Below are 13,033 nucleotides of genomic sequence, written 5' to 3'. Positions count from 1 at the left end.
GGTATAATTGATATACAACAGAATACCACCATGTCTTAAATGCAGAAATTTAAACTTCAATTTCTAGAACTAAGAAAATTCTGTTAATACATTTGTTAATATAGTCATAACAAGAGTTAGTAAATTGTATGAATTCAGGTAATTTATCAGAAGAACTGGAAAATTCAGGCAAATTCGATTTTGGCCAACTGGTTTCCTTGGAAAGCATACCTTTGCCAACCCACTACACCCCTGTGACCCAGGTAAGGTGATCCCTGAGTGGAGGGTTAGGGACTTGCACATTTTGTAAGGTGATGAAGATCCTGACCAAGCTATATGGAGAGGAAGCCCAGTTTGAAATAGCGCATTGAATAGGACAGAGTTGAACACACTGTTACATATGTATGTGTGTGTGTGTATTAACTTATGTCAGCTTGTTCTAAAGAGGAACTTTAATAAAGATACCACTTGATACAATGAATTTAAAATATTTTATAAAAGGAGGTCATTTTTAAATAAGAGATGGAAGTCTCAATTGGCACATTGATACATAAAATGTATATTATGCAGCAATTTCCAGTTTTTAGAGATGAGTAGCATATTTGCAAGATTAGCCTTTAGTTCACAGTGTAAAAGAACAAAAACCCACATTGTTTTTCAGAGGTAATGACAATAGTTACTGAACCTGAGATAGGCCATCCTGTAGACAGATCTTCTCAGAGTGATGCAAGGAACGGCTTCCTTAACAGTAAGCTTACAAGAAGCCCAGCCCTGGGCTTCACTTAGCCATTGTATGGTCTCTCACTAAAGCTAATAGGTTCATGACAAGAAATATCCAACAAAAGCAATTCTTCTAAAAGAAAATAGGCAGAAGTTGGAACCGAGATGAGAGGCTATATGATCCACCCCAAATTCTAACTCTCTGGTATTCTGGCTTAAACAAGGAGCAGAATTTAGTGTACACCATCCAAGAAATTACCACAAATATGGATTAAGCATGATATGTTCATAACAGAGGTAGAAATATTAGGGAATTTTCTCTCAAATGTTATAAGTTCCATTACTGAGCACATAGTGTTAGAGAAAATATCCACGAAATGAACAGAACTGTTAAAAAAAGAAAAAGAACATACAAGTAGATTCAGTCATTGGCCTCCTGTCCTCATCACCAATCCTAATGTTCAGCTTCTCTAGGAATATCACAGGTGGCTGCAATTATCAACATGTGCTCATTAGGTGTTAATGTACCATACCTTTAAAATTGATCGATGGAAGAAAAGAGCCAGGAGCTGAATGAGATCGTAAAGGACATAACCTTCTTTCTTTTCCACTCCTATGATATTGGGTGGGTGGTAAGGCTTATCTTTGTTCAATTCCACATTCTTGTTCCAGGGAAAAAACCCAAATTGGAAAAAATACTTGACCACAATTGCCACCTACACATGGATGGTGGAAATTAAAAAAAAAAAAAATTACTCCTTTTAAGAATAGTTATATATGAAAAACAGTGATAAAAAATTAAGAAAAATGATCATTTCATAGTTTTGGTGATAATTATGAATACAAATATGTAGAATAATAACATTAAGATTCTCACATGAACTTTAGACCAAGAGTAATATTTTACTTTCACTAGTGCTTCTGATTGCAGATATACATGAGGGCCCGTCAGGTTACTCATGACACCTACTTAAATGATTTTCTCTATTTTTGAGGACTTGGATAATCTATACTGATATAATTATTCAGCTACTAAAATACGGTAATGGGGTAAAACTTGAACAAAAAGAAGTTTATATTTTACACATTGCTTTAATTTATAATCTTTCTGAGCATTTTAGGCATTTTTGATGCCTATTTTCACTTTCTTCTGACCTCTCTCTTCTCACCATTTTATTGTTCCCTGGAATTTCTCCTCAAGAAGAAATAAAAGTAGTAAAACAAAGACTTTCCAGTTGTCGTGACTAGTTCAGGGTATAAATGTTATAGAGAGGAATTTTGTGGCAAAGACATGTGAGAAAACTGATGCTCTTTATTTAAGCATCCCTCTAAAATTTGTGTCACCAGAGATTAATTGCAATATATGCAATTCATCAATAAAAATATTTTTAAAAGTCCTATTTTGTCCTAGAGTCTCATTTTATCTCTTCTCCTGTCTCTTTCCTTCTTACAGTCAGCTTCTGTAAAGAACACTCCTGTGTTCCTTATCATGCTGAGCAGCACCGCCACACACTGGATGCCAGAGCAGAAACCTGAAGCTCATCTTTGCCTTTCCCCTTCTCACTCACACCCCAAACTGTTTTAGTCACTTACTAAAATGTCTCATTTACCCACTCATCTTCAATATTATCGCCGTTGGGTCAGTTCACATCCCATGAACTCTCACCTAGACAGTTTAAAACAGTTTCCTAGCTGGTGTCCACTTTAATTTTGTGTAAAATCTTGCTAAAGACAAACATGACTGAGACCTGCCTCTGTTCAAATGCTTCCATGTCAAGAGGGGAAAGTCCTGAGCATAAACCCTGTTGACATTCCCAAGAGCCTGCTACTGTGCTATCCACTCACAGCCACTGGAAGCCACCTGTCATTCTTGGCACGTGACACAGTGTCTTATGTCTTTGTTTCTTTGCATAGGTTATTCCCAATGACTTGCAGCTCCCCTTGCTTTCCATCTTTTGGTGACCTTACAATCATCTCTAAGACTCAGGCCTAAGATGTCCTTCACTGAGAAGTTGCCATGCCTGTCTCCACTGCACTCAGGCTGCATGAGGCACAGTATCCATCTTTCTTACATACTCTAAGGCAGTCTTGTGTCCTGTTATAGAGCAGTTATTTGCTTACAATGATGTTTGCCACATTGGTCTGTGAGGCATTGAGAAACAGAAAAACAACTTAAAAAAAAAAAAGACTTATTGTCCTCTTCTTATGCCTAGAACAATTCTAGGGTTTTGGCACATAGTCTAAGTTGTACAGTGAATTAAGATCAACCTAATTTTCCACTTCCTCACTCCCCAGTGTCACAGAGAAAATCAAGAACCCAGTTTAACTTAATTAGGAAGATTTTACTTTATGATCAAAGTGACATATAAGCAGATCTTGTTCCCTATTCTAAATTGTTAGTACCTGCTCTTATTTTACTTCTAGGTTGGAAACTCCTTCACAAGGAGTTATTAGAACAGACCCACTCCCCAAATAGGGAGTCATTTATGTCCTGGATCACAAAGTGATATAATGGAAGTAATACTTAAAAATTATTGTTTTAGCAAGATTGTGATGGACAGGCTACTTAAAAGAATAGATATGTATTTGGCTTTATATATATATTTATTTTTATAAGCATTTAAATGAATTTAAAGAATTATTATGAAAATGAGATACATGATATCTTAAACCAATACTTTTGAGATGATTTGACAAAAACTGTTTTATTTTACTGATTTACCTATTAACGTATAAAATCTCTAAAATCTAAATGTACATCCATCATGAATTCTATCCTTTAAGAAGCAATTACAGTACCATTGTTAGTGAAAACTTTTCCTTATGAGTCAGGTAAGAAAATCAGCTTTCTTCACAGACCCCAGAACACAAATAACTACAATAACCCAAGGCACAAAGTCTATAGAGTCTCCCGTTTTATTCCCAATTTATTGTTGTCACGGGAATTTGTGATCTTCTATATATTTAATAAGGAAAATAGAAAAGCAAGTTTAGACAACTGGGAAGAGTGTCTCCTGTCCCCTCACATGTGATGAAAACAAGCTAATTTACCCTTGTTTCATTCAGATTTTTAGATAAGTGCTCATATGACTTCGTGTTCTGGTGTGTGGAAACCGGCATTTAGGCTTAAAAATGGAAAATACGACTGTTGTATCAAACTATATTCAAAATGTTTACTGTATTGTTTAATTTGGCATCCATTCACTGAACATCCACTGGCACCAAGGCATTACACTTAGTTCTGCATAACACATTATCTCAGTGGTTAATATCATAGGACAGATGACCAGATTTCAAAAGCCTAGACCCCACCATTTGCCAGTTAGGTAACTCTGGTCAATTATTTAATCTCACCAAAGCTGTTTCCTTCTCTGTTAAATGGAATGATGTTAGCACATATCTTGTGTGAGGCGTGTAATGTGAAAAGACACACACAATTGCTAGCATTCAGCAGCTGTTCGTAATAATCATGTGCCTATCTAAGAGCATCCATCCTAACTGAATGTCCTATGTAAAGCTGTCCTGGAGACAGGGCAGGCCTGCCTAGAGTAAATGCCAGCAGCAATTTCCAGGAAGGTTCCACCCCAAGCTTACCTCTGTGTAGACAATGGCCATCATCCAGAATCGTCTACTGGGCCTGGGGACAGATAGCATGGCCCAGAGGAATATCAGAATGGGAAGCACAAGAGTGATCATGGAGGCGGAGACCATGTGGTTTAGTATGATCACAAAATAGCACACCATTTCTGAGCGGGCCACCAGAGTGTTGTACATGGCATAGAATAACAGCAAGAACCGGGGCTGGCCAACGTAGAATTTCTCTGACTCTTCAAGCTCATCATCATGGAACATCCTGTAAAATAAACAATGCAATGATACATTCATCTTAATTTCTCCAGATTACTGATTTCCACCTTGCATGATCCCTCCTGTCCCTCCCCACTTCCCATGTCCTCAGATTTCTGGTGGAGTCAACCTAACAGCCTATTACAGAAAGAAGCCTGTGCACAAGTATCTATTATGGACGGCTCTTGATAGTTCTAGCACTCCCAATGGAAGCACTTAGCCATCTAGGTGGTCGGTTCTCCATGGGAGTTCCTCTACCTACGGCCACAGGGGCACAGAAGCCCCGCAGGACTTACTTGTTCAGCAGCAGCTCGCTGGCTGTCAGCTCGTGGGTCAGGGGCGGTAAGATGCTGGACTCGAGCCTGTCCGAGCGGCTGTCGTCGGGGCTCACAGCCATGTGGCTCTGGCCTGCAGAGTCATCCCGGGAACCGAAGGACAGGCGCTCAAAGCTGACGGCCTTGCTGTAGGACGGCGGGGCCTCCACGTCCCCGTCCTCTGTGGGGTACTGCGGCAGCTCGGCGTCCGGCGTCAGGCCGACTTCTGAGGCCTCCGAGCCCTCCGAGGCCTCCTCTGGCCCCACGTTCCCCGTGGCCTCCCCGCCCTGGTCTACGTCTGCGGCCACCGCCTCGTCGTCCTGCTCGGCCTCCACCTCCGCTATGGTTTCCGTGGTCCCCTGGCGCGAGTACAGCATGGTGCACTGCGTGGGCTCGCTGTCGGGAGAGAGGCACGGCATACACCCGGCTCTCGGCATCCGCCGGGGCTCCAGACGCCTCCCCAGCACGCCCCAGTGACACCGCGAAGGCACGCCAGAACTCTAACCACCCCACCCCACATCCACCTGCCTTACTCCCTTGCGATGGCCACGTCTGGGCTGCAGAGCCTGCAAAAGCACACGCGGGGCTGAAAACCCGAGCAAGTGACATGACGGGGCTCATAAGTTGCTAAAGCCACCTAGGCACAGAGGTTGTCTAAATCCGCTCAGGACTCACAGCCGTGGGTTCCAGTGTTTGTTTCCAAATCGAGACCATTAGCATAGCATACCTACCACTATATTAAAGAAGGGTGCCTACGGAAACAGGAAGCCTTGCCAGTCCCCGTCTGTAGGTGTGGGCCAGGTGGCACCCTACTCTCAATTCTACACAATGGGCCCACACTTGCCCATAAAGGGAGGATAGGAATGGTAAAATATTAGCTGAATTAAACAACGACATGCTTTCTGGAAAAGATGGCATACTTCTTAAACACCTGTTCCTCTTCCCTATTTTTCCATCCTTTGCCTTTTTCTCACTGGTGCTGATTACCTTTGACTGAATGTTCACCACCTCTCCAGCTCCCTGTCATCCCCCACTGGGTTCTTTGCCTTGCACATGGAGATACCACCTTTTCCTCCTCAAGGGTGCTGTGGACCTCTGGCCCTTCTTACTTTGAGCTTCAGGCTCCACCCACAGGGTGCACTCCTGCTCTCTCTCCTCCAAACGACTTCAACTTACTTTCTTCTATCTGCTCCCCATGGAGTGTTCAGTCTCCCAAAGCTTCCCTACTTATCTTCACCTTCTGTATTTGGCAACCTGTCCATCTCTCTTGTACCTCTTCTTCTGTGGTCCTTTATCTCCTCACTTTCCCTGACAGAGACTTTGGAAATGAAAATACAGCAGCCATGCCAGGGAAATTCGTGGCACACCTCGTTTTGTCGTCCACCCCAGCCCCCGAAGGGGAGAAGGGCAAAACTGTTCTGGAGCTGTGGAATCCCGTAGATGTAGATAGAGTGAGCCATACTGCATTAGACTCTGAAGTTGACCTGTTACCTGATTGGGCATATAGTGAGCAGTGAGAGTCCATAAACTCTGAGATTCTCAAATACACAGATTGTACCCATTTTTCTTGTCATAGACACCAGTGTAGACATGTCAGTAAGTAAGTGGACGGGTGTGTGGATGGATAGATGGATGGACCGATGAACAGGCCTTGCCCTTCATGACATCTTGAGACTGAAAAACATTTGTGTGAACCCTTGATGTCCACTCAGGAGTTTAATGTTCCCAGGACCTTAGCCTTCAGTGTGGACATCACATAGAAAGCTCTGGGAATGTCAAGGCAAACTGGATTTTTCCTAGGACTTACTTACCTTAATTAAACAGCCGCCTAGGAAGGTCATGAAATTGATCACCCGAGACAGTTTTCAAGAGCAGTGGAGCCAACCCCACATCAAGGTTAACTTCCAGTTGGATGCTAACCAATTGCAAGCATGCTCTTTTACAGTTTTGCATCAGGTCTGACCCTGAAGGGACTCAACAAGGCCTGGTACCTTCAAGATTCAACCAAGTGGAATGGGACAGCATGTGCCTGCCAGAGGACATCTCAAAAGGCCAAGGCATTCCCATCAATGCCAGGCTCCAGCATACTGCAGCACTGTATTAAGATACACAGCTGTCAACAAAAATAAGTTAACACCCCTCTGATTTACCACCTATGTACAGTCAAAACTGAAATTTGTCTTGAACTGGGTCATTTTGGTGTCAGGATAAGCACAATGTAGCTGATGTCTTTATGCCCCTGTGGACCATTCTGAAAGGCAATTCAAAAGGGAACTTTTGGACCATATGCAAATGACTGCATTTCTAAATGATTGTGGTTTTATGGTGGGATTTCACGAGGCAACTCAAGACCAATACAAGTTACCATCTACAAAGAGGATATATTATACTGCATCATAATGTTCTTTTCAAAAACCAATGGCAAAATATATTCTAGCTTTTACAGAATTATTCTTATCAACTAAAAAGGACTACAGGTGGCAGATTTTAAAAAAAAATTTTTCCTATTGCTTGTATCTTTCCTGACACATTTTCCCCCATGAGGACTGCCTATATGAGCTCTCAATCACGGAGAAAGCATGCTTATTTCTTTAAAAGCGGAAAGGGTAAGATACTTACAAAATGGAAGACAAGATTTATAGTAAGGATTTTTAAGAAACTCCTAACAGACAAAAACTAAAGAGCAGTTAGTTTCATAGAATGCTGTCCTGGGAATGATCAGTTATGGCCCAGAACGAGTGGCGGTTATGCTTTGGTTAGTCATGCAAATTCTTAAAATCAAAACTAAAAAACAAAACAAAACAAAACATACGTCACAAGCACTTATATTTGCAATGACATGAAGGTGAAAAAAGTGATAAAATTCTGGAACAAAGCATGCATGAGGTAAGCACCTTGATGCTAAACTGCCACTGTCAGCTGATGAGGAGGACATATCCATGCTGAACATTTTACGAAGCCTAGGTCGAGCACGCTCACTTGTTTTAGGAACAGTTTCTGGTCCATCTAAATCATCAAGGGTAGACTGCCTTGAGAACAGCATGGTTGCTTCAGTGTAGCAGCTAGCAGCGCAAACAGTTATAGAGACACAGTGTTAAAACGCCAGTGGTACATAAGTTTACACATGGATTAATTGACCAACACATTGCCATGCAGCAAACCACACACAACACCAATGTTACTGACCACGAGAGCCACCACAGGGCTCGAGGCTGGGAAAGGACCTGTTTGGCCAACAATAAAACATAGCAGTCCCCGATTTGTAAAAAAAAAAATATTGGCTGGTGATAAATCATGAATTGTCCCTCTCTGGGTAGGACAGGGAAAGAGAATAATTACAAGTCCCACCATTTCTTACACAGAGCAGAATTCATACTTTAGAACTTTGTAACTGAGCTTTTAATTTTTTTTAATTAAAGAAAATACTTTTTAGTTGGAGCTCCCGATCCTGAGTTCATTGAAAGTGTTTTGTAAGCAAATTGTTGAAGCAAGAATATCCGCTTATATAAAATGCATATAGAACATTTCAATTAAAAAAAAAATAACAGTCTCCGAAATGAGAGAGGGAAGCTCAGAAATGACCACAATGAACTGAATTGTCCACTCCACTTTCTGAGTGGTATTCAGTTAAGCCAAACTAGATGCCTTGCATGTAGAAAAGATGCTGGTTTGATATGCAACTGGATATAAACCAACATCAAAAAATAAAAAAAAAATGGTACAAAGGAAACAACAGATGAAGTCTAGCAATGGCAGGATCATTTTGTCTGTTAACTTTTCATTTTGCCTAATGAGTTTTTTTCTTCTGGATCATGTTTTAGGTCTTGAGAGATGTTATTAGGATGAGAACCCACTGGCTAAAATCCTCATGTCTTATTACCCCATGGACCAATGATTGGGGAGGGAATGGTGGCTGACTCAGGGTTGAGGGCTGCATCAGCTACTAGAGGAGAGGCATTTGTAGGCATAATTTCAGGACTGGCATAGAGTTTAACCCAAAGGGAGACAAACACCCCAAAGAGCCTATGAAGGAGGCTACTAGAATAAGAATCTTCTACCGTGAGCATCAATGACCTGGCTGATCCATGAGAACGGGCCGTTGTGATACAGGATGACTGATTTCCTGGCTGAACATCATCCCATGAGCAAATGAGGCCTACAGTGTGCAAGCTGGGCAGGTGTGCTCAGTTAGTGACTGTGAGGCAGAATGGAAACCATGCAGGAAGTAACAGCTTCCAGGGCTTAGGAAGTAGGGACATTTGGGTCATTTACTCATGGAACCAGTTAAAGGGCTTTTTAGGTTCCAGGAGTGCTCTGTGGAGCCATCCTGCCGTGTGTTGTCACATGCTGTGCATGTGGTCGAGACAGAGGTAGCGATGAGAGACGTGAGCAGGTGAGCAACCAAATGGTCTCTAATAAGGACATAGAGACTGATTTTTTTTAAAAGGCCCTACCTCCTTTAGATGTCATCAAATCCTTGACAGAATGAGACAATGAGGACAAGGTAAAGTAGAAACGCAAAAAGGCCAAGTACAGGGAGGTCTGGGCTTGAGTCCCTACATTGACGTTAACAGGTCATTGAGGTTTAGATAAATTAATTCCCTGCTCTGAAGTCTTAATTTTTTTTTTTAAAGAATCAGAAGAGGTTGTAATATGATGAAAATAACTATAGATATAATTGCATATTTGATGAAGCTGTTTCAGTAGAAATGTTTGACCCTAAGTTTATAGATCTAATAATATTTAACCCCTTTTTCTCTTTTATAAGACAGGGGAACTTCTGTATTTAATTTCCTATTCTTAGAGGTACACTCCTACAGCCTTTTAGGGATTTACAGGCAAAAAGATACTGTGTACTGTCCCCTGCGGCCCTGCTCAGATTTTCTGTGTGGGGACCACTGTTCTAACCCTTAAGTGTGACTTGTCTTGTTAATGTCTGAGTCCACTGTCACAGTAGCTTGCCCTCACACTCCACACCATCCCACCCAGTTGGGTCATATGGAATATCACCAATTTATCGTCCAATCCAGGGCAGTTTGAAAAGTGGAAAGGAAGATGAGGAGCTTTCTGATAACAGGCCCAGATGACAAGCCTGAAGGGACAGGTGCTATCACCGCACCAATCAGCCCACACTTTGAGCCACCCTGGGGCACATGCAGCCTCTTAGGTGACATATTTCAAGTGATAACCACTCCCTTCATATCTAGGAATGCTCCTTAGAATGTCATCTAATGTTTCTCACAACAATTTAAATAATTTGTTTTCTGGGAATGTAGATGATATCTGATTTCATAAAACAACCATTAAAATAAGTGCCATTTTTACAGCTGGATTTGAAGGAAAGAGTGATTTTTGCAATAAGTCAGAGGGAATACAAAGTCTCATCCCAATCCCATCTGCAGTAAGCTCCAGGGTGAAAACAGGTGACTTGGATGCCAGAGCAGAGCGTGGCCTTTGGGACAGCTCCACCCAGGCTAGGTCCCCTGCATAGGGGACGGGGCCACACTAAGTGCGTGTGGCCCCACTGGGGATGGTGCTAGACCCTGCTTAGTAACACAGGTGTCTCCGAGTGAACTTCCACACTCTGAATTCCTCCTTGGGAAGATTCCTACCTTTCTAGCAATCAGCTAGATTGTGGCTTCCTGTAGGCTTTAATATAGACAGATTTTGTCTGCAGATTTGATAGTTTCCTAAAGCAGAAAACTGGAAGTGGAGCTCAGCCATTTAGAAAGAGCTGGCATGATGATTCATTTATTAATGACATAACGAACCCTATCATGTCTCTCTTTTCTTTGGGTTGAAATAAGAAATAAAAGATACATTAGGAACTAATTTTAAAGGTCCTGGTTTTCTACTAGTAAATTCATTGATTGATTGACCACTTCTAAATTTGGGGGGTATTTTAACAGGTTTTGTGAAAAAGCCATCAATGGATTTAAATAACTCCTGTCTCAGGTTTTTGATCATGGGTGTGGTTTTATATTTGTAATCTTGGGTCCGATTTAAAGGCAGTTACTGATTTTATTTTAACCAGTCTTCCTCTTCTTTTATCCCTCTTAGGTTATGACTTATACTATTAAATTAATTTCTTGATCAGGCATGTTGTCAGTGTTATGTAGTTAAAAGTTACTAATACAGGAATCAATTATGTTTATATTATGGACAACTTATTTTCAATTCACTCTCTAATACTCTCTTTTATTTGTTTGATTCAGAGCTTGACTCTTGAGCAGCTATTCTCAAGCCAGGTCAGGAGGCCTGTGAAATTCTTTAAAATTTATGGGAAAAATTTGTACTTATTTGCACTTTTCCCCTTTGGATGTTAGAATATTTCAGCATTTTTCTCCTCCTACCATTATCTTCCTCTTTCTGAAAACCAGTTGTTTGATCATGAATAGTTTATAAAGTGGGTAGGTTTGGAAACTCTGTGATCCCCTGACCTTCATTTACCCCAGTAACTAGGAGGCAGCATCTATCAGCATCTTGGATATTCACTACATTTTGACACATTTTTTTTTTCCCCGTTTAGACAAATCTTGTCTCCCTCTGCCTTCCTGCTGACACACTTGCACACATGGTCATGCGGTCTCTATTTATTTTTAAGGGAAGAGCTATCATGAAGTAACTTGGTATATGTATGAGCCTTGGTAGAATGTGGATAAAAATGGAATTTCAGTTTTTGCATAAAAATGAATTCAAAGAGAAAATAATTCTGTTTAAATTACTGGTCTACATATAGAGAAAATTGTTGCAATAAGGACAAATTTAAAAAGTTGGCAGCTTCCAAATAGGACAGTTATTTATGATTTGCAAAAAGTAAAAATAAAATGCAAACTGTAATGATTTTTTCATCTCAGTGGAGTCTGTCCAAAGAGAATGAAGCTCCCCTTTCAAAAATGCAGATTGTGGGGCATTTTCAGGAAGACACACAAGGGGGTGCCGTCAGTACTTGTCAATAAAAGGACACTAGATTTTCACTTTGTAACTTTTCTATTGCTAGTGGTTTTGGAATTACTGATAAGAAATGTATGTATGTTTGGGTGTAAAGAGAATGAGAAACTTTTATTAGCATGCCCACTGTTCTACTAGTCGCTTATCTTATTCTAGATATTAAAAACACTTTGAACAGGATCTCAATTAGCAAATAAATGTTTTGACCTTGAAAGTCTTTTTTGTTTTTTGACCTTGAAAGTCTTAAAAGAATTTCTGTCCTAAGTGTCTCTTCTCACAGAAATCTACGATAGCAGAAATATGTCTGTTTTTTTTGGAGCTGACAAATGAGCAAAGATTATTCCCAAATTAAAGGGAAAATATATGCCTTTGATTTTCCCTGATTTAAAAGAATCCATCCCTATTTTGGGGGAAAGTAGAGGGCAGGGATATATCCAAGCAGAATTTTATCTAGTACAAAAATCACATTTAGGGTAGCCTGGGTCGCTCAGCGGTTTAGCGCCGCCTTCAGTCCAGGGCCTGATCCTGGAGACCTGGGATCGAGTCCCACGTCGGGCTCCCTGCATGGAGCCTGCTTCTCCCTCTGCCTATGTCTCTGCCTCTCTCACTCTCTCTCATTAATAAATAAACAAAATCTTTTTAAAAATCACATTTAAATCAATACATGAATACAGATATTTTTTTCACAAATAAAAATGAAGTTTTCGTATACATTCTATTTTAAATCTTCATTCAATGCAATGAATATCTTTCCATACCAATAAATATAGATCTGCATCAATAGGTAATTATTGGGTAGCAAGACTACAGGTACAATTGGAGAAGCTCAAATATAGCAATGCAGCAATAGCTAAACAGAGCTCTTCAAGGTAAAACTTTTTCTTACCCACCTCTCCCCATTCTGGTTGCAATTTCAACTTGTAGTTGTCTGTTTTGGATTTGGTATCAATAAAATGGTCTCAGTTCCTTCTCCTATCTTGTCCTGTAATATATTCAGTATCTGTGGAGGACAGATATTCCAACAGGCCTCTAAAGACCTGCACCCCAGGCTCTCCAGGGGCTTAATAAGACAGCAGGGATACCTGGCGTGCCTGCGGCCTTTCCCAAGGCAGGCATCCCAACCCAGAGTGGTTTTTTTTTTTTTTTTTTTATGATAGTCACAGAGAGAGAGAGAGAGAGAGAGAGAGAGGCAGAGACACAGGCAGAGGGAGAAGCAGGCTCCA

General features: G+C 40.9%; 1 protein-coding gene across 5 annotated transcripts in view; it reads right to left on the bottom strand.

The window, feature by feature from the left end:
* The window catches only part of PIEZO2 (piezo type mechanosensitive ion channel component 2), a 440,944-nt gene that overhangs the window by 26,185 nt on the left and 401,726 nt on the right, over positions 1-13,033 (bottom strand). For 4 of the 5 annotated variants that reach the window (XM_072828697.1, XM_072828693.1, XM_072828694.1 and 1 more), the window contains 3 exons: positions 4,842-5,255; positions 4,294-4,552; positions 1,233-1,415 (listed from right to left, as the gene is read on the bottom strand). In XM_072828697.1, coding sequence (XP_072684798.1) covers positions 1,233-1,415; positions 4,294-4,552; positions 4,842-5,255 — 856 coding nt within the window. Of the gene's footprint in view, positions 1-1,232; positions 1,416-4,293; positions 4,553-4,841; positions 5,256-7,753; positions 7,922-13,033 lie in introns of all 5 variants that reach the window. The other variant, XM_072828696.1, reaches the window with a different exon arrangement.

The sequence above is a fragment of the Canis lupus genome, chromosome 6, assembly GCF_048164855.1.
Source record: "Canis lupus baileyi chromosome 6, mCanLup2.hap1, whole genome shotgun sequence".
Lineage (NCBI taxonomy): Eukaryota > Metazoa > Chordata > Mammalia > Carnivora > Canidae > Canis > Canis lupus.
Note: the sequence above shows the minus strand (reverse complement) of the source record. Positions and strands in the feature narration are given on the sequence as shown.